Here is a 22,786-nt window from a genome sequence, read left to right as displayed (position 1 = left end):
TGATTTCATGGAAGATAATTTTTCCACAGACTGGGAATGCGGAGGAGGGATGGTTTCAGGATGATTCAAGTACATTACATTTATTGTGCACTTTACTTCTAATCTAATGCTGCCACTGATCTGATAGGAGATACCAGTTCATGGCCTGAAGGTTGGGAACCTCTGACTTAGATCCTGTACTTCTGATACACTTTTTAAAATATTTTTGCATGAACTCCCACTGAACTGAAACATGTAACATAGGAAAACTGAGCAGTGTAAATTTATAATTTCAATATTCCATCCCTAAAACCCTGGGTTAGATATAAGAAGCCAAGATTAGGATTGTAGAGAGAACCTCCAGTAATAACTTTCCTTGGATGTTCTTTTCCCCCCTAATAAAAGAAAATGCATACTATAAATACATTGATTCTTCTCACACAGAATTTTCTACTATGTACTGCCTCTCTGGGTAATCTCCAAATCTTGGTTGAAATAAATATTATTTGCCAGCAAGGTAAGAAAAGGGCCTCAAGAGTCCTGAAATACTTAGTCTAGATGGAAAATATTTTTCTCCTCTGAATATACTGTTCTTCTCAGATGATCTTTCGGCTTACTGTATGACTACTATTACAACTTCATTAACACAAAGTGCCAGAAATAAGAAAGCAAACATGACCCATAATTCTGGATGACCAGAGAGAACCACATGAGGAGGTAGGTGGATAGGTATGGATATAGATGTATGCAGTGTTTTATACACATACATACATACTTATATACACATATATGCCTTTTTAGAAAAATGGATCATGTTATGCATGATGTTTCATAATCTCACTTTTCACTTATCATAGACATCTTCCTATGTCAAAAAACACATAATTACTTTTAAGACTGTATGGTATCTCATCACATCTATATATCATACAAATTAACAAAATCCTGGTAGCTGGGTGTTTGAGCAATTTCCAATCTTCTATTATCATAATTGATGCCGCAATATCTATATACATATGCATATAAACACGCATGCACACACTACATACACTTGTCCATTTATTATCTTAAGGGCAATTCCTCGAGGTAAAAACCACTGGGTCAAAACTGTACACATATATAATTTTGAAATATATTGCTAGTTCACCCTCTAGAAAGTTTCTACCAACTTACGCTCCTGACGGTATATAAGAATTCACATTTCTTCACATTCCTTCCACATCACTACAGTTATGTCACCCACTTAGTCAACCACATGTACCTGAATAAAATCTTGAGGTATTAATTTCGGTTCCCCACCCCTTCTGCAATCACCACTGCTACCACAGACGACCCTCTCTGTTTACTCAGAAACATACCTTGCCTCAGGAGGATGTGACAGAGCCAAACACAGAGAAAACAAGAGTCGATATCTTGTTTTCTGAGTATGAAAATAGACTCTTGAAACTCAAAGCAGAATTGCCATCCTGAATTCCAGCAATCTGGAATTCTAATAATGGGGCTTTTTGAAAGGGAAGAGAAGAGTTTCTTCAAGTGTCAAAAAATTAATCTTTAAACGAATCAGAGCATAAAATGCTGCCCTAAGCGACAGACTGGAAAAAAAAAAAAAAAGACTCCTTTTCTCCGTCTCCTATCTAGCCTAAAGGAGAGAGACTGAAGAGGAGATTAGATGCTCATGAATCAATCATTAAAAGAAGCCGAGGTGCTGCTCCCACTCTGGCCCGGGAGTGGTAGCTTTGGGGAATCTGAGTGGGCAGCAGTAGTCACTAAAGCATGGTGACACGGAGGGGAGCAGAAGAAAGGGATTTCAGGAAAAGAGGCTCCATGTGAGACCACTTCTCAGACACAGAGAAGCGAGGAAGAACCCCTGGACGCCCAAGTTTCCCCAGGAGGATGTGGAAGTCAGCCTGCAGGGAGAAGGAAGTGGGAAGTGCCAGATGCCAGCGGGCTAGATGCTGAGCCTCAGTGACAGGAAGGCAATAGCACAGCCTAGCCTTGAGCCAAATGTACCCATAGTGCCTAATTTAAATGTTCTGTCATCAGGCAGAAAAGGGTTCAAGTCTAGTTTTAGAAAATTTTATGAGTTTCTGTTCTTGTCCAGCTCAGTATATTCCAGGCTGTGAAGTCAGACAAGCTAGAAATGACAGAGCCTCCTTCTTCTTCCTTCACATCAAATAAAATTCTGAGTCCTATCCATTATACCTCCAAAACAGCTGTTAATTTCATTCCACTCTTTCCTTCCCCATTCTTACAACCTCACTGCCTTTGTTTAACCCTCAACATTCCCAAACTTGAGTATTCCAACAGCTTCGCAAGGCATCTCTCCATACCATTCATTTTTTCTGTCAAACATACTTCATCTATCCCGTCACTCGAGTGTTATTTCTAAACTGTAAAATTGGATTTGTCTCTCTTCTGCTTAGAAGTCTTCCATATCCATCCAATACCTTCAAGATAAAGTATATTCACTTTTGCTTATCACTCAGTCTATCACCACTTTTATCTCTGAAAAATTGTCCCCACTCATAACTCTATGCTACACTCTAACTACAACTTGACACATGGTTCCTGAAACATAACATGGTGTCTTTCTCATCTGTGTGCCTTTGTGTATGCTATTCCATCACCCTGCAATACTGTTATCCAAGGTAATCAACAGACGAAGAAGATTCATAAAATGTGTAATGTGGGTCAGCATATTGTTTTCAGTATCTTAAGGTTAATGAAAAGTGTAGTTTTTCTATGATGAGAATGCAAAGACTCTCTAATTCTTTAAAGCTTTGTTTTACTTTCAGCTACTTTATATCAACCTGGTATAGAAAACCACTATACCACACTGGTTAGAAGCCGTAACTGAAGATTACATGTGTCTTTGCCAAATAAAAATTAGAAAACCTAATTGTTACTGAATAATTTTATCATTATTATTTATATGATCTTAATAATAGACTCCAAAGTTTATTGGAAAAATATTTTTTTAAAAATAATCCTTGTTGGTTGAAAGACTGGGAACAATGGCTAAGGAAAGAGGGCAGGAGGAAGGAAGTGGAAAGACAGGAGGGAAGGCAAGAAGGATGCTCAATGAATGGTCATAAAGCTTTAAGCTCTTATATTAATCCCTAAATAAAATCATTTATAGGGTTGGTATTTGCATATTTTCCCATTTTACAAATGAGGAAAACAAACAGAGAGGTTGAATAGTGTATCAAAAATCACTTAGCCAGCCAGAGCACAGACACAAGATTCCAACATGGCACAAGTCAACATATATTCTGTACTTTTCCCCTTATGCTGGCTGTCTCTCCCTGAAATCCATTCTGCTGTAGTTGCCAGCCTGGTGTCTGACCTCAAGGGAAGCAACCAGATGTTTCAACAACTGAGTTTTTTATATTAATTATTTACAGAGTAAGAGTACTCTGTAATGTGGCAAGTGAATGGGTGCGCAGGCTCTGGGGCCGTGCTGCCTAGACTCAGCCCCACCTGAGCCACTGACTAGCCGTAAAACTTTGAGCACGTTATTTACCCTTTGTGTGTCTCACCTGCTAACTGCAAAACAAGGATAATGGTGATGTCTTTCACTGGGTTGCTTTTAGAATGAAATGAGAGAATACATGCCTACTGCTTACTACAGTGTCCAAGGCATTGGCTCAAGTTCAGTCACTCAGTTGTGTCCAACTCTTTGTGAACCCACGGACTGCAGCACGCCAGTCATCCGTCTCTATCACCATCTCCTGGAGGCTGCTCAAACTCATGTCCATCGAGTCAGTGATGCCATCCAGCCATCTCATCCTCTGTCATCCCCTTCTCCTCCGGCCTGCAGTTTTTCCCAGCATCAGGGTCTTTTCCAATAAGTCAGTTCTCCATATCAGGTGGCCAAAGTATTGGAGTTTCAGCTTTAGCATCAGTCCTTCCAATGAATAGTCAGGACTGATTTCCTTTAGGATTGACTGGTTTGATCTCTTTGCAGTCCAACGGACTCTCAAGAGTCTTCTCCAACACCACAATTCAAAAGCATCCATTCTTTGGCACTCAGCTTTCTTTATAGTCCAGCTCTCACATCCATACATGACTATTAGAAAAACCAGAGCTTTGACTAGATGGAGCTTTGTTGGCAAAGTAATGTCTCTGCTTTTTAATATGCTGTCTAGGTTGGTCATAGCTTTTCTTCCAAGGAGTAAGCATCTTTTAATTTCATGGCTGCAATCACCACCTGCAGTGATTTTGGAGCCAAAGAAAATAAAGTCTGTCACTGTTTCCATTGTTTTTCCATCTATTTGCTATGAAGTGATGGGACCAGATGACATGATCTTAGTTTTCTGAATGTTGAGTTTTAAGCCAACTTTTTCACTCTCCTCTTTTACTTTCATCCATATAGTCAAAGCTATGATTTTTTCCAGTAGTCATGTATGGATGTGAAAGATGAACCATAAAGAAGGCTGAGCACCAAAGAACTGACTCTTTCAAACTGTGTTGCTAAAGAAGACTCTTGAGAGTCCCCTGGACTGCAAGGAGCTCAAATCAGTCAATTCTAAAGGAAATCAACCCTGATTATTCAATGGAAGGACTGATGCTGAAGCTCAGTCCTGAGCCACCTGATGCGAAGAGTCAACTTATTGGAAAAGATCCTGATGCTGGCAAAGACTGAGGGCAGGAGGAAAGGAGGAGACAGAGGATGAGACGGTTGGATGGCATCACCAACTCAATGAACATGAATTTGAGGAAACTCCAGGATAGTGAAAGACAGGGAAGCCTGGCATGCTGCAGTCCATGGGGTCGCAAAGGGTCGGACAGGACTTAGTGACTTAACAACAATTATTAATTATTAATTTTCCCAATAATTAAACTTATAGAAATAATAATAATAAAATTATATCAGTAATAATTAGATTTTCCAACTTTTACTTGTCAAATACATATGCGGTCTCCAGCCATACCTTCTAATGAGTATGATATAGACATTTTCTACAGTGAGTAAGACAGTGTAAAAATGTTGGGAGATTTGATCTACAAGTATTAAGTGGCAGTGCTGACAATTTAGACTTCCTTTCTTTTCAAGGTTCAGGAACAAAGGTTAAATGATGGAGAGACAGTAAGGAAGCTCACGGTGCCCCACTGTTGTGTTGAGTGAGCTGTGTTGAATGGGCTGTGTTAGCTCCCTCAGGACTGGAGCAAGTAGCAAGCCATTTGCCTCTAAGCCATTTGGTCAGACCCCAAATGGACTGAGTTTAGAGAAAGCAAAACCAGTTATAAGAATGAACTTTCTAAAGTTCTGGGGAAATAATTAGGCAGACTCTTTCTCAACTCTCAGATTTTCCTTTCCCCTCCTTCCCTCCTTCCTTTCTCCTCCTTTCCTCTTTAACACTCACCTGAGTTCTTCTCTGACCTCCGCAGCTGTGTTCCCTGCTATGATGAACACATCACTCATGTCATCAGTCAGCATGTTGCAGGCATAGCCAATATTAATGGCAGTTTCTGATACAAAAGAAAGCCCATTTCAGTTAGAACATTACTTAATAAGATAAGTATCTTTTTCATAAGAGTTTTGAGGCCTCTCCATATTTCCTTAAGGCTTACAGACCTCCTTAACTTCAGAGAGAGTATGATTAGTAATAAAATAAGTACACGAGATCGAGGAAGAAATTTAAAAGTTTTGCTAAATCCACAAAAAAATACCAACATCTATGAATCCTCAACATTCTCATCTAGTTTTTAAAAAAAACTTTTTGATTTCCAAAAGGAGTACTCATGAAAAGATCCCAAGATCTTGTGATATAGTAAGATGGACAGGGAGGCCTGGCATGCTGCGGTTCATGGATCACAAAGAATCGGACACGACTGAGCGACTGAACTGAATGGATACATTTAAAAAATTTTACCAGAAGTCTTGAATACTGTCTTTGCAAGGCTGAAATACTAAGCTATTATTCAATCTAATAGACAAATTGAAAACTCCCCAAATGTTCAGCTGAACAGCAAAAAAAAAAATGACCTTTTAAGTTTTTTAAATTCTCCCACATACAACATTGCCATATTTCCATTAAGTGAACAGAAATTGGGAATTTGAATAGCACCTCAAAAACAAACCAGGACTGCTGCTACTAGATAACTAGAGTATTACATGATATTGACCAATCCTACCTCTAATTTTGTACAAGTAGAGTCTAGGATAGTTAAGTACCCCTTCCATCTTCAATACAATCATTCAATTTTAATTTTATTGATTTGTTAGACTCTTGTGAATTCTATGGCGTCATTAGATTTGTCCTAAATTAAGGAAGACAACTGATAAAACTTCAGCATATCCTTTGTAGAAACCACAGAAACTAATGTTAAATAGTAAACTTATGAGTATTCATAACTAATTGAATGGCTGTACCCACTGATCAACATCAAACTCTAGGAAGTCTCTATTCTAACAGCACAGAGCTCGACTCTCTGTGTTTTACATTTTGTAGTCAGTGATTTGAGTAAACATACAGAGAACTGATTTATCAGGTCTGCAAATCCTCCAATGTTCTAAAAAGTAACTAACAGGTAAATAGAATCTTAAAAACATGTGTGCCAGTTAACTGAATATTTCTGGTCTACTGATGGCCAAGCAGAAAATCATTTTTGTTTTACCCATTACTGCTAGCAATAGACCCAAACTGCATTGATTCCCTTTTCTTTCCTAGGAAACATGGTATTCTGAATCTAATGACTCTTTATCTGATGACTTGGAGTTTCGTTATGCCTGAAAGTGGGTCAGCTCTTCATGTCCAACTGCATGGGCAATCTAGGAATTCAGCCAGGTTACACCCGTACAGTTGTGGTGGCTGTTAAAATACTTTCATACCAGTTGATAAAAAGCTGCTTCCTTGAGTCTCACCAAAGCCTACCCCTCCTCGAAGATTCCCAAACGTCCCTACCAAGAAGAAACTAAAGAAGTAATGCTGAAGTCTCCAATGTTCTGCTTCAGAGCTCTGCCACTCTGTGTTCTAAACTGGCATCAGTGCACATACAAACAAACAGTTAAACATTTTAATACCATTGCTGCCTATGAATATAACTATTATTTTTAAAAAGTATTTGAACTGAAACTCAACTGACTCCAGGGTGTACTACAGAAGATATTTGGTTCAGTTCAGTTCAGTCACTCAGTCTTGTCCGACTCTTTGCGACCCCATGAACCGCAGCACGCCAGGCCTCCCTGTCCATCACAAACTCCCAGAGTCCACCCAAACCCATGTCCATTGAGTCGGTGATGCCATCCAACCATCTCATCCTTTGTCATCCCCTTCTCCTCCTGCCCTCAATCTTTCCAGCATCAGAATCTTTTCCAGTGAGTCAACTCTTCGCATGAGGTGGCCAAAGTATTGGAGTTTCAGCTTCAGCATCAGTCCTTCCAATGAATAGTCAGGACTTATCTCCTTTAGGATGGACTAGTTGGATCTCCTTGCAGTCCAAAGAACTCTCAAGAGTCTTCTCCAACACCAGAGTCCAAAAACATCAATTTTTCGGCACTCAGCTTTCTTCACAGTCCAACTCTCACATCCATACATGACCACTGGAAAAATCATAGCCTTGACTAGATGGACCTTTGTTGGCAAAGTAATGTCTCTGCTTTTTAAGATGCTGTCTAGGTTGGTCATATCTTTCCTTCCAAGGAGTAAGCATCTTTTAATTTCATGGCTGCAATCACCATCCACAGTGATTTTGCAGCCTAAAAAAATAAAGTCTGACACTGTTTTCCCATCTATTTGCCATGAAGTGATGGAACCGGATGCCATGATCTTAGTTTTCTGAATGTTGAGCTTTAAGCCAACTTTTTCACTCTCGTCTTTCACTTTCATCAAGAGGCTCTTTAGTTCTTCTTCACTTTCTGCCATAAGGGTGGTGTCATCTGCATATCTGAGCTTATTCATATTTCTCCCGGCAATCTTGATTCCAGCTTGTGCTTCCTCCAGCCCAGTGTTTCTCATGATGTACTCTGCATATAAGTTAAATAAGCAGGGTGACAATATACAGCCTTGACGCACTCCTTTTCCTATTTGGAACCAGTCTGTTGTTCCATGTCCAGTTCTAACTGTTGCTTCCTGACTTGCATACAGATTTCTCAAGAGGCAGGTCAGGTGGTCTGGCATTCCCATCTCTTTCAGAATTTTCCACAGTTTATTGTGATCCACACAGTCAAAGGCTTTGGCATAGTCAACAAAGCAGAAATAGATGTTTTTCTGGAACTCTCTTGCTTTTTCAATGATCCAGCGGATGTTGGCAATTTGATCTCTGGTTCCTCTGCCTTTTCTAAAACCAGCTTGAACATCTGGAAGTTCACGATTCACGTATTGCTGAAGCCTGGCTTGGAGAATTTTAAGCATTACTAGCATGTAAGACGAGTGCAACTGTGCGGTAGTTTGAGCATTCTTGTATCTTTCCTGGTGGCTCAGACAGTAAAGCATCTGCCTACAATGCGGGAACCCGGGTTCAATCCCTGGGTCAGGAAGATCATCTGGAGAAGGAAATGGCAACCCACTCCAGTACTCTTGCCTGGAAAATCCCATGGACGGAAGAGCCTGGTAGGCTACAGTCTATGAGGTTGCCAAGAGTCGGACATGACTGAGCAACTTCACTTCACTTCACTTCACTTTGAGCATTCTTTGGCATTGCCTTTCTTTGGGATTGGAATGAAAATTGACCTTTTCCAGTCCTGTGGTTACTGGTGAGTTTTCCAAATTTGCTGGCATATTGAGTGCAGCACTTGCACAGCATCATCTTTCAGGATTTGAAATAGCTCAACTGGAATTCCGTCACCTCCACTAGCTTTGTTCATAGTGATGCTTCCTAAGGCCCACTTGACTTCACATTCCAGGATGTCTGGCTCTAGGTGAGTGATCACACCATCATTATTATCTGGGTCCTGAAGATATTTTTTGTACAGTTCTTCTGTGTATTCTTGCCACCTCTTCTTTTATCTTCTGCTTCTGTTAGGTCCATACCATTTCAGTCCTTCATTGAGCCCATCTTTGCATAAAATGTTCCCTTGGTATCTCTGATTTTCTTGAAGAGATCTCTAGTCTTTCCCATTCTATTATTTTCCTCTATTTCTTTGAATTGATCATTGAGGAAGGATTTCTTATCTCTCCTTGCTATTCTTTGGAACTCTGTATTCAAATGGGTATATCTTTCCTTTTCCCCTTTGCTTTTCAGTTCCCTTCTTTTCACAGCTATTTGTTAAGGCTTTCTCAGACAGCCATTTTGCTTTTTTGCATTTCTTTTTCTTCGGGATGGTCTTGATTCCTATCTACTGTACAAGTCATGAACCTCCGTCCATAGTTCATCAGGCACTCTGTCTATCAGATCTAGTCCCTTAGATCTATTTCTCATTTCCACTGCATAGGGATAAGGGATTTGATTTAGGTCATACCTGAATGTTCTAGTGGTTTTCTTCACTTTCTTCAATTTCAGTCTGAATTTGGCAATAAGTTTGGTTAGTTTGATAGTAAATTCTTGTTATATATTAGCTTTCCTTTTTGTATTTCGAACTCTTTCCTAAGTGGAGTACTGGGCAAATGTCTCATTAAATAAGCTTCCTGGTTCATTAAAATTTTACCACAAAAATGATCATCCTCTTTTCTAAACATCATCATCTTTTTCAAATTACCTTGTTTGTCTCCTGTTAGGACCCAGATCTTAATATTGGCTAGTGATAAGCTTGTAACTGTTTCAATCACACCATCTTGTAACTTGTCTTCTACAGCAGTGGCACCTAGTAGCTTCAATGAAAAATAGAGAATACCTTATGTTAATGCATGCATATAACACCCATAACATCTATGGCTTTTAATCACAGAGTTTAGAGGTCAAGGTACATAAAGATGGAAATTAGGATGTGTTGATATAGCAAGTATCCCTTATGTACAGAGGTGGGCTGGAAAAACCCCCAGAAGAAGGTTCCCTAATCCAGGCAACTGGTGGGCATGCCAATTAGTGCAGAGATCCTAGAAGTTAGAATTTACATGAGGGATATGACATGCTCAGATAAAACATTAGCATAAATGATCAGAAGCCATTTGGGCTTGTAAGGCCTCAAGAATCCCCCGGGTATATCAAAGGAAAGCCCTCATCTCAGAGTCAGGACCTCCAAATAAAAAGTAGAACCATTCTCTTCAATGAACAAACCATCAGATGTTGTGAACCAAAAAGTGAAGGTTCTTGTGCAATATTTCATCCAAAGATGATCGAGGTGTGACTCCTAGTACATCACAACAGCTAAACAGTCTGGCCACTGGGGCCCTAAGGAAGAGTGGTTTCTAGAATAAATCACGCTCTGGAGAGTACAGATATCATCAGCATCTCATGGGTCTGGGTTGGTTTAGAGCTGGATCCCCACTCTTCACAGCAAGTTTCCCTGTTCTAAAAAGGTGGGTCATACAGCATGGAGGAAGAAAAAACACAACATCAAACAAAACATGACATACCAGAGGCTGACAAAGAATATTGAGTCTACTATCTTCCAATCTTGGGGGACTTCCAACGGCATAAGCTACTGCTAACTGAAATAATCCTCTGGCCACATATGGCAAGCTCAAAGCCAACGTATAAAGCATGATTCAAAGTTTGAAAGAGTAACATCTGCTGTGTGCAAGATGATTTAGCCAGTGGATTATTCCTTTGCTAGATCTCTAAACACATACTACCCCTTGTGTAAACACAAACCACCATGCTTCTAAATGCATACCATCAAATCCCTTTCAATTTCTTCATACAGCCCTGCTATCCGTTCATCCCTCTCATCTGTGGCGGTGTTTGCATCTTCAAGCATCTTATGCCATTCTCTGAAGTACTTGTCATCCAGATCTCTGTATGCGATGGCCAAGGTTCGAAGGCCTTCTCCTGCAAATTCCTGCCAAGGCAGACAGAGACCTTGGAACCATCCCCAAACAACAATCACAACAATAAAACAACAAAAGGAATGAGTAAGAAGTTATGCACTCAAATTCATTTTAGCCCAAGAGCACAATTTAGTCCTCTTGACTCCAACTTTTTAGTCCCCTTGGAAATGGGAGATATTTTTATTTTGTATTTTATTTCAATGGGATTGAAACATTCCCCCTTAAGACTGCTGAAACACCCACTAAAGGGTCCTCTTTGAGAGGTGATTAATGGTGTGTGTGACTTGAGGTAACCATTCAAAGCAATATGCTGGTTTCTAACCTATATTCTGCCTGAAGGAAGTACTGCTAGTGATGAGAGGGACCCAGCCTGTTTTATGGGCCATGGCCCTCGGTTTTCAGGGGAGAAGAAAGGACCCTCAGAGGAGCCATGGCTCTCAAATCAAAGGAAGGGGGCTCTCCCAAGGGGCTGCAACATGACATCTCACCAAAGTCATGCTACCTTCCCCCTAATAATATAGCGATGTCTAAAACTAACTCCCTCCTAACTTATGTTTATGTCTGAAGATTTCCAATAATAAAGTAAATGTATTCAATAAAGATGAATAAATAAATGTTATGCAATAGAAATTCAAGGATATTAATTAACATTATAATAATAACTCTAGAGGAAAAGTGAGAAAGAAAGGCAGGAAAGTTAATACAAATTTTCACTTCTGGGAACCAGTACTAGAAGTGGTGGTGGTTGTTGCTCAGTCATTAAGTTGTATCCAACTCTATGACCCTGTGGACTGCAGCCCTCCAGGCTCCTCTGTCCTCCACTATCTCCCAGAATTTGCTCAAATCCATTAGAAGTTGAAGCTGACTTTTACTTTTCATCCTAAAACTTTTATAATATTTTTTTGCTGTAGTAAAGTCTAATTTTAAAAATAAAATTGCTTGAAATTTTAAAGAGATCATCAAGCCCAGTTACTTTTTAAAAATCATTTTTTTAAATAAACTATCTTCTGTAGAGTTAGTATTTAATAACAGGTCAAGTTTATCGGAGGATGATACTCCTTCTTTAGTGTCTCAGTCAACTGAGAGTCTGAAATAATACCTCGACTGCTATATCCTTCTATTATGCAAATAATTCACTAAACATAGGAGAGTGGTAGTTGCTACGTGTTTCAAACAGTCACAACAGCTAGAAATATATGTTGAAAACTTGGATAAATGCTAAAAACCTCCCACTTTGCACAGGCCTCTCTAGTGGCCATTTTATGGGCCTCTATACTGGAAGCATTTTTATAGCCATTTCTGCTCCTTTGAGCATTGCCACAAAACATGTCTTCTCTGTTGTATTCTAGCTTATGGAACAGACACAGGTTGGTGATCAGACACAAATTAAACTTTGACACACCCTAATTAGGTAAATGGAAAATCAGTGCCCACTGCGGTGATGTGGTTTAGCTCAGAGAGAGCATGAGAAAAATTATCCAAATTTATCTTGTAGGCAGTTGGTAGCACTTTGGATATTGCAATCACACTGTACAAGCCCTCCCTTCCAAAACCACCACTGGGTCCCCAACTGATCTGAAAATCTAGTTACTGCCTTATAATGATCTTTTGTCCTCTTAATTCCCACAAACACTTCTTTGACTTTGACTTGCAGCGCCCCTGGGCATTACCAGTGCTTTTCTCTGTTCTGCAGAGCAGTGAATCAATGCTAAGATGACACTACAAAAGCAGACAGATGATTTAAGTTATTTAATTAGTGCATGAAACAAGTTGAATCCTAAATGAACATTAGCAAGATCATTTCCTATCATTAAATCATTCAAAAATCAATAACTAAATATAAATTTAAACCCTCAGAATTTAGAAGTCAAAATGAATAAAGTGAAAGAAGCAAAAGCAAGTCAAATTGATACTACCTGAAAAAAAATCTACATAGAAATGTAGAAAGATCAAATTAGGTTTCCCATACTTTAATATGAAAATCCAGGACCTTGGTGTTTGAGCAATGGCAAAATCAAATGCTTATGATTCCAATGTTGTTTTCATAAAAAAAAAATTTTTTTTAAAAGGACCATGATGGCCTTCTGGAAGAGATTAAAAGAAAATCAAGAATGCTCTATTGGGAAGACAAAAACAATAGCTATGTTTGTAACCAATATTACCAAACCATCATTCTTTAAAGTCAGGCAGAGGTTTTTATTTGTTTGTTTGTTTTTTAAAGATTCAGGGAATGGTTTATATTAAATATAGGGCTTGGCAAAGAAAATGAACCCTCAATTGCTTTTTAAAGGAGAGAAACCAAGGAGGAAATAAGAGTTTTCAGCAGTTGCCCTTAAATTTCATATTGGGTTTAACAGAACCTCAAACAAATGTTAGAATGACCATTGAAATCTCAGGTTTTTAAATCAGATAACATTCATATTTATTCTTAGACTCTTACTCTTTTGCAAAAAGAAAACCGTATGCCAAAGATCATCCCTGCTCCCTCTAGGAAGCTTCTGGAAAGAAACTTTGCATAGTCTCAGGCTATATGCATTTGCTAACTTCAACCCAGGGAACATTAGTGATTCATCATGATATATGACCTGAATTAAAAGACCCTTTAAGGAGAAAGTTGGCTACAAAGATTATTTTCTTCTCACCATATAAACATGACCCTAAACTATCACCTGGGTGGAGGGGAGTAACCATAAGAGATTCCATTAGTACCAGACACAACAGAACCCAAGGGAAAGCAATTCTCCAGTTCCTCTTCACTAAAACCAGTCCAGTCACCCAGATGGAACAGTCCCCAACTGTAAGGAAGTCAGAGCAGGTTTCCCTTGGTGTCCTGAGTCGTCTCCTGACCAGTGTTCAGGAGCCCATGCTCAGTGGCTATTTCTCATCGGCTGTGGGTTCATCCACCTTGGGAGAGACTAACCTGATGCTCAGCAAGGCAGGGGGTGGGTCCATGTGCCAGTTTCTAAACGTTCACTGGCACTGTTTCCTATGGAGCCATTCTCCACACACTTTCTATTTCAGAAATCAGATCACTTAGCTGATATTTTAAAAAGAAGACCTAACCACAGGAAGCTACCAAAGGGCCACCATGCTAACTTTACCACAGGGGCACTTACACTGAGATGGTCTGAAGTCAAAGTCAGAAGGTCTTCATTGGATGGATGAAGTCTTTCAAACAGAATAGTGTCTGCTCCTTTGGAATAAAGCTTTATCTGTCCTTCTGGGTTTCGAACTGAAAAGAAAGTTGGGAAAGTAGACAATAATCAATGAAATCCATCAAAATTAGACTCTCCTTGGCCTCCAGCCAGGCAGTTTGGAAATGAGCATTGTGTTTTAGGCAATCATAAGATACTCAGTGCCTTTGGTTAAAAGGTCATTACCTAAGTCACCTCACTTTACTCCTGTTAACTTAGAAATATTCCATCTACAGGAACAAGTATTTTTGTTCTGATGCATGCAATCTTCCTGTTTTCCTTACTTACTATTTCTGAAGGGCTGATGCATTTAAATTTAAGCCTTCTGTATTGAGCAGAACTGTGAGCTTTGTTTGCCTGTCTCCTGATGTGAAATTCAAGACTGACTATAGGAATCAGCTATCAACATTATGCCAAATGATCACCATAGGGAATTTGAGTCATTCAAAGTCAGGGTTTATGCATTTTTCTCAGCCCTTGCTGACATATTTCTTCACTACCTTTACTCCTTAGAAAAGCTCTTTTACTCTTGGGTCATAATCCTAGCTACAAGCACAATTCTCAGGGGGCTTTCAAAATTGAAGTTGCTATCTTCTTCCCACTAGAAATCTGTATTAGTAGGGCTGTGTTTTAACCTGCTCCACCCAGGTTTGGGAATGATAGCCTTGACGAGGCTCCAATCCCTCATATACAATCCTCTACTCCTCCCCTGGGTGTCACACATGTTGCTGTCAGACAAATCTTTCTTTAAGCCACAGAATACTTGACCTGTTTTTGTAGGCTTGGTTTTACATCTTGGCACATACCAGGCACCTAATTATTTATTAAACAGATGAATGATATAGAAATGTATTTCTCCCCTACTACTTTCAAAGGACCAATACAATTTAGGACAACTGCTCATGTCACAGCTTCATGGTTTGAACAGTGACCCTCACAAGCTTCATTGAGTCTAAGATTATTATATGCTTTCCACTCCGTTGTACCTTTTCTCTAAAAATAGAGTGAAAACAGATGAACATAAATATTGACTACTATTAGTTTAAGAGGATATGAGGTTCAGAGCTTGATTTAAAGGAATATAATAAATACCACAGTACAATAATTTACTTTTCCCCCATAATCTTTTTTTAATTGAAATAAACTTGATGTACAATATTATATAAGTTACAGGTGTACAATACAGTGATTCACCATTTTTAAAGGCTATACTCCATTTATAGTTACTCTATATATGTGCATGCTAAGTCGCTTCAGTCCTGGCTAACTCTTTGCGACCCCATGAACTGTAGCCCACCAGACTCCCCTGTCCATGAGAGTCTCCAGGCAAGAATACTGGAGTGGGTTGCCATGCCCTCCTCCAGGGGATCTTCCCCACCCAGGAATCAAACCTGTGTCTCCTGTAGCTCCTGCATTGCACATAGATTCTTTACCACTAAGCCAGGGGGGAAACTCAGAAGTTATTCACAATATTGTAGAAGTTATTCTACAATATTGGCTATGTTCCCTGTGCCGTACAATATATCCTAGTGGGTTATTTTATACATAATAGTTTGTATCTCTTGATGCCCTATCCTTAAAATTTCCCTCCTCCCTTTCCTCTCCCCACTGGTAACCACTGGTTTCTCCTCTATATCTGTGAATCTGCTTTTTAGTTGTAGCCACTAATTTGTTGTATTTTTTAGATTCCACATATGAAAGATATTATACAGTATTTGTCTTTCTATGTCTAACATTTCATTTAGCATAATGTCCTCCAAGTGCACCTATGTTGTTGCAAATGACAAAATTTAATTCTTTTTTATGGCTGAGCAGTACTCCATTATATATGTACACCATATCTTCTTTACTCATTCATTTGCTGATGAACACTGAGGTTGCTTCCTCTAATTTTTAATGACCCTTAGTCAACACTAGATCTAATCCAATTTAACCCAATTTCCTCCTAGCTTGAATAAATCTAATGCACCCTGGAAACTTTTGTATTGAGATTTATCTATGGGTTGTCTTCTCTTCTAGGACTCATGGTCAACTTTCATAGTTTCTAGAACTCATGCAATTTTTCTTGTACTCTGTCTCTAATGTCCACAGTGGGGAAAATAAGAGAAAAAAATGCAATTTATATCTAGTCAATCAAGTGGGAGGAAAACATTTACTCCTAGGAAAGGCTTTCTCTTTCTTTTCTTATACAGCAATCCAATTTAATTTCCCCCACATTTTCTTCCTTCCATTACCAGAGCTATAAAGTCAAAGGGTGTATATCCTCCACTTACTAGTAAAACTTCTCTATGACTGTTAATTTTTTAAAGTCCAAGGTAGGATATTGATTCTCAAACTTCTTGGTCTCAGAACCCCTTTACACTCTTAAAACTTCATGAGGACTACAGGTGGGTCCTATCTATCAATATTTACATTAGAAATTAAAACTGAAAAAATTATATCAATAGTCTTATGACACTAATAATATTAATCAAAATGTAATTATTATATCAATAAAAACAATAAACATTACATATTTACATAAGTGACATTTTTTCCAAAACAAAATAGTTTGGGGATTGGCAAATGTTCTATATGATTATAGATCTCTTTAATGTCTGGTTTAGTAGAAGATGGTTGTATTCTCATATCTGCTTTCTGTATTCAATCTGCTGTGGTATCATGTCATGTGGCTTTTGTAAACCTCTGTGACATACTCATGAGAAAAAAACTGAAAGATAAATAACATTAGCATTGTTATAAAAATACTTTTGTCCTTATGAATCCTCTGAAAATCTTTCAAGTTTTCCTAGGGTTCCCCAGACCACTCATTGAGAATCGCTGGTCTAGGGAAATCACAAACTGATTATGAATTGTGCAAATTCCTTACCATCTCTTTGTCTTACCATCTCAATTTCTATTGTGAAAAAGAGATATTTAAACAACCTAATTTCTAATGTCTTTCCAGCTCTACAATTTCTTGATTTAGTAAAGCTTTTCCATATCTGATGCCTTCTCTTATCCCAGCATTAACTCCTTTAAATTTGAGTTTGCACAGTTCAATTTCATGGAATCCTGCTTAATTTTACTCACTGAACATTTCTTTTAGCAGCTCAGCTAGTTTTATATCCCTTTTCATTCAAGGCTTCTAGTCAGTTCTGCTAGGAAATCTTTAGGCTAATAAAATCTCAGTCCTTTCAGAAGTTAGCTTTTTAAAATAAAAATAACATAGCAGTTTTAAATGACTGAAATAACAAATAAACAGAGCCTGGACAAAGGTAATAGATTTTTAGTTATAGAATTTGTTCCCACTGCCTGTCTTTTAAATACTGGTGTTCTTCAGAGATCTACCCCAGACTGACTTCTCATCCCATCCTTCACACGCTCCTCGGGCTGTCACATTCTTTTTCTGGCTTCAGCTATAGGATGGTTGCTCTAAATGTGTATCTCCTGCCTAAATCCATTTCCAGTGCTCCCTTCTGCCTGGACATCTAACTACCAACTGGACATCTCCTCTTAAATGTGCCCGAGCACATTAAATTCAAACTGGATACATTGTCTATCACCAATAACTAATTATTCCTCCTATGTCTCCGGTCTTATTTATTTTTGTCTCCAGTTTGAAATATCAGCTTCACCAATCCACTCAGTCTCCCAAATTAGTTATCTGGCCAACACTCAAATCTCCTCCCCCTTCAACACTCATATCCAGTTGAAACAAAGAGGTCTCTGCCACCTTCTCTCTTTCCTAGATTATCATATTAACCTAATTGGTTTTATTCATCCCAGTCCTGTTTCCCTCCAAACTCTTCTATAACACAGCTATCACACACAGTGTGAATCATCTTCACACTACTGTGTAGAATCCCTTAATTGCTTCCTTTTGCCCTTAGATCAAGTCTGGACTCCTTTATTGTTGTGTCTGACTCCTCTGTCAGTCACTCAGTTATGTCTGACTCTTTGTGACCCCATGGACTGCAGCACGCCAGGCTTCCCTGTCCTTCACTATCTCCTGGAGTTTGCTCAAACTCATGTCCACTGAGTCGGTGATGCTATCCAACCATCTCATCCTCTGTCATCCCCTTCTCCTCCTGCTTTCAATTTTTCCCAGCATCATGATCTTTTCTAATGAGTCAGCTCTTCGCATCAGGTGGCCAAAGTATTGGAGCTTCAGCATCAGTCCTTCCAATGAATAATGGACTCCTTAATGTGGCAAAAACAGAAATCATCTAGATCTGCCCCCTTTTAGCCTATTTCCTACCCTGCTTCACCATCTTCTCCAGGATGCAACCACAAAGTAGTTTTCAGGTTCATATTCTACTTCAGCTTCAGGTTCCTAGAACATGGTAGGTACTTAATAAATATTTGCTTGATTGAGTTAAATTATAATTATGAAAAATATGTTGTAAGCAGTAGTTATACCTTTGTGATAGAAAGAAAAGAAAAAAATTCAGGAATGGTTCCAGGTTTCTGCTGTAAGAGTAAATACAATAGTAATACCATGAAGGATGATGAATAATTATACTTGCCATACTGCAGTTGGGTTAGAAATGCCTGTCACATCTCAGTGTGATTTGTACTTTGATAATCCTTAAAAGGTTAGAGTTGAGAAACCTTTATGTAAAGATCTGGTAAGGGCTTTACAAGGAGCTACTGTAATTTATTTTTTTTAATAATTATCTGCCATTTGGCCCTATTAATAACTATCCTTGAATTTTATGTTTTTATTTACATAATTAGTAAATATGTAAATAACTATTTACATATTTCCAAAACTATATAATGAGATCTATACACTTCTCAAGGCATCCCAGGTGGTGCTAGTGGGCAAGAACCTGCTGCCAGTGCAGGTGACCTAAGAGAGGCAGGTTTGATCTCTGGGTTGGGAAGATCCACTGGAGGTGGTCATGGCAACCCACTCCAGTATTCATGCCTAGAGAATCCAATGGACAGAAGAGCCTGACAGGCTACAATTCTTTGGGTCGCACAGAGTCGGACACAACTGAAGAAACTTCTCATGATTGCACCCATGTATTTATTTATGAAGTATATTTTATCAATTCAGTTCAGTTGCTCAGTCATATCCAACTCTTTGTGACTGCAAGGACTGCAGCATGCCAGCCTTCCCTGTCCATCACCAACTCCTGGAATTTGCTCAAACTCATGTCCAGTGATGCCATCCAACCATCTCGTCCTCTGTCGTCTCCTTCTCTTCCTCCCTTCAATCTTTCCCAGCATCAGGGTCTTTTTCCAGTGAGTCAGTTCTTTGCATCAGGTGGCTAAAATATTGTATCTTTTATACCTTCTGAAAAAATTACTTACAGAAATCTATTTTTATTTAGAATAAATTAAAACCTCTGAATAAATCAGGGCTCTTGCCCCAGAATGAAAGTACCACTAGTACTGAAACTATACATTCATGATTCAATGAATGATTGTCTAAAACAGGCTTGAAGAAGGAGAAGACCTAGGAGGAGGAGGAGAAGAAACAGCAACAAATGTCTGACACTTCGTGTTGGGGTATTTTCCCCACCAAACCCGTGACAATCATGAGTCTGACACTGTTGGGTTTTTTTGGTCTTATTATCAAACATAGACTTGTCTATGGAGTCTCTCTTTCAAATTCCTTCTGATTAAAAAACAAACAGAACTGATTAAAAAACAGAACAAACATAAAGCCCCAAGCCTCCATGCATTCTGCGGTGGAACACTACCTTTCTTCATATGGGATCCATTAAGGCAAACATGTGACATTTGTGGTTAGGCTGTGATTTCCCTGTAATAGTGACTGATGCTGGGGAAAAGCCAAAAGCTTCCCTGTGTAGCAATCTTAGGTTTTGTCAACACCCTCAAAGCAAAGAGAAGACAGTTCTGGGCCAACCCAACATCAATAACACTTCCCTGAAGCTGTAAATAGAAGATAGTCCCTGCTGATACAACATCAGGTCAACACCCAGAGCAGCATATGTGCTCATTAGTAACACTGACAATGACTGCCTACAGCCTGTTGTCAGAAAAATAAAAATAAACATCCTCAGATGATGTTTGGTTTTTACCTGCTAAGAGCAAACTCCCAGGGCTAGTTTCCAGTAGTAAGACACCAAAAGTCCTACTGTTACATACACACACGTTTTTCAGAGTAAGAATTGATTTAACATGTTGATCAGGATATTCATAAGTTGTAAAATGTTGGGTTAAATGTTATTTAATGGATATTCCTAGAGAATGTACTATGTGCTAAGCACTTTGCTTGGCCCTGGGTAGTTTATGAAGATTAGGGCACAGTCCCTGCCTTCAGGTAGCATGACTTTAACAGGAAAAAGTCGTGAGTATCACAGGACTGGTATCACACTAGTGCTTCGAACAAGGGGCTCTGGGAAACAGAGGAAAATGTGGTTATTCAGAAAGGAGGAAAAGAATGAAGAGAATGGGTGACACCTGAATCAATATTCCCAGATGATTAGGAGTTTTCTGAGAAAGGAAGAGAACAGGAGAGGTCTGCATTGAAATAGTCCATGCAAACAGTGAGAAAGTGTACAAGGCATGCTGAGTATCTCAGGGGAGAATAAAGAGTAGTATCTGAGGATCTTAGTCTAAGGAAATGGCTCCCAAACTGTGGTCCAAACAGTGATGCAGCAGCAGCAGCAACACCTGGGAGCTTATGAGACATGCAAACTTTTAAGCCCCACCCCAGACCTACTGAATCAAACACTCTAGGGCTGCACTTTAACAGCATTTAAAATCTGCATTTTACTTTATACTTATCTTTCCAAATCACATATTTGCCTATCTTCTAAATTACCAGGTGCTTCCTAAATATGATTCAAACTGTAGAAGCCCTAAAATAATTCAATCATATTAAAAGAAAAACAGAAGAAGGGTACATGAAAAACACTATATGTATGGCTAGAAATACTATCCAATGTCAGGCAACAAACGGGAAAAAAAGTTTGCAAGCTACATCACAAAGGGCTTCTCTCCCTAATATATAAGGACTTCTATAAATATACAAGAAAAAAATCTAGTAGCTCAACAGCAAAATGAGTGAAGAGTACTAACACTGTACCGAAGGAAAATATACATGTATCTCAAGCATAGGAAATAAACTCAACCTCATCCATGATAAAAATGTACAAACTAAAACTACTGTTACATGCCATTTTAAAAATTGACAAAAATCTTAAGTTTGATGTTGATGAGGATATAGGGGGAAAGGCATTCATACTATGGAGGTGGGATTGTAAAATGATATATCTGCAATGGGTGCAATTTGGCAAGAACCATCAAAATTAAAAACATGTTTATCCTATCCAACAATCTCATTTCTGATAAATTTTCTGAAATAACTGCACATGTACAAAATGAAATAAGTACAAGGCTACTCATTTCAGTACTTGTAAAAGCAAAAGTCTGAGGATAGCATAAACGGCCACCACTAAGGGACAAAATGAAAGTGTTAGTCGTTCAGTCGTGTCCAGTTCTTTGCAATCCCATGGACCGTAGCCCACCAGGCTCCTCTGTCCATGGAATTTTCCAGGCAAGAATTCTGGAGTGGGTTGCCATTCCCTTATCCAGGGGACCTTCCTGACCCAAGGATCAAACCTGGGTCTCCTTCAGGGAGACTCAGCAACTAGCACTACTACTATTATACTACTACTACAAGGGACAAAATAAATTTTGACTTAATCCATAAAGTGGAGATTTACATAGTTTAAAATTTTTAAAGTATATTTTTTGTGTACTGATAAGGAAAGAGTTCTTAAATATACTGCTAAGCTAAAAATGCAAAAATAAATAAATAAAATCTGCATTTTAACAAGTCTTCCTGGTGGTTTTGATGGGAGCTGAAGTTTGAGAGCCAGTAACCTAGGGGCACAAAGTAGATGGAGGTATCAAAAGCGTGTGACCTACAACAGGGATAAAGAGGCCAGACTTTGGAGAAAGACAAATCTGGATTCAAATATTTGGTCTGCATCTTACTGACTTTGTAACAAGATACATGACAATACTGGGAAAGATACTTCAAATCTTTGAGATTTAAATGTCCCATCTCCTGATTGGGGGTGACATACTATTACAAGAATTTAATAAAATATTTGTAAAGTGTTCAGTTCACTCACACTGGCATATAGCAAAAGATAGGTAACAATTTTAATAAGAACATAGTTGTGACAAAGTTCTATATTAGACATACAAAATTTGAGATAACTGTAGTATAATCCAGTGACAGAATTGAAAAGAAGCCTGAAAATGTGTGTGGAGGCCTCAGAGAGAGACTGAAGCTGAAGAACCATATGGGAAGGACACAAAATATAGGCAGTAGCTACCACCATGTGAGTGGTCAAGATTATCCAAGGAGGGCACAGAAGAGAAAAGGACACCAACACTGAAGAGTATGAGGAAGAACAGTCAGCTTGAGAAGGAGCTTGAGAAAGAAAGCGCAGGACAAGGGGAGACCCAGGAGCCAGTGTGGTCAAAGAGGCCAAAAGAGGAGTGTCAAGAGAAGCAGATAGATTAACAGTATCAAATGTCACTAAGTTTAAAGAGATAGAGATGGTAACAGAGGATAGACAGATCCACAGATGGATAGTAGATAGATAAGGAGAAGGGAAGGAGGGAGAGGAGGAGGAAGGGAGGAAAGAAGGAAGAGGGGGAAGGTCATTGCACTGGGTAGTTAAGAGGTGATGTCAAACTGCTGAGAAGGAATTCCTTCTTGAAGAGTAGAGCAGAAGCCTGACCCTTATAGGCAGAAAAGAGAAGCCA

At 38.9% G+C, this 22,786-nt stretch overlaps 1 protein-coding gene across 5 annotated transcripts in view; it reads right to left on the bottom strand.

The window, feature by feature from the left end:
• Positions 1-22,786, bottom strand: part of ATP8B4 (ATPase phospholipid transporting 8B4 (putative)) — a 264,538-nt gene that overhangs the window by 65,689 nt on the left and 176,063 nt on the right. For all 5 annotated transcript variants that reach the window (XM_043472025.1, XM_043472023.1, XM_043472022.1 and 2 more), the window contains exons 17-20: positions 13,967-14,082; positions 10,697-10,861; positions 9,620-9,731; positions 5,346-5,451 (exon numbers count right to left, since the gene is read on the bottom strand). In XM_043472025.1, the coding sequence (XP_043327960.1) occupies positions 5,346-5,451; positions 9,620-9,731; positions 10,697-10,861; positions 13,967-14,082 (499 nt within the window). The remainder of the gene's footprint in view (positions 1-5,345; positions 5,452-9,619; positions 9,732-10,696; positions 10,862-13,966; positions 14,083-22,786) is intronic.

This window comes from Cervus canadensis, chromosome 6, assembly GCF_019320065.1.
Source record: "Cervus canadensis isolate Bull #8, Minnesota chromosome 6, ASM1932006v1, whole genome shotgun sequence".
NCBI lineage: Eukaryota > Metazoa > Chordata > Mammalia > Artiodactyla > Cervidae > Cervus > Cervus canadensis.
Note: the sequence above shows the minus strand (reverse complement) of the source record. Positions and strands in the feature narration are given on the sequence as shown.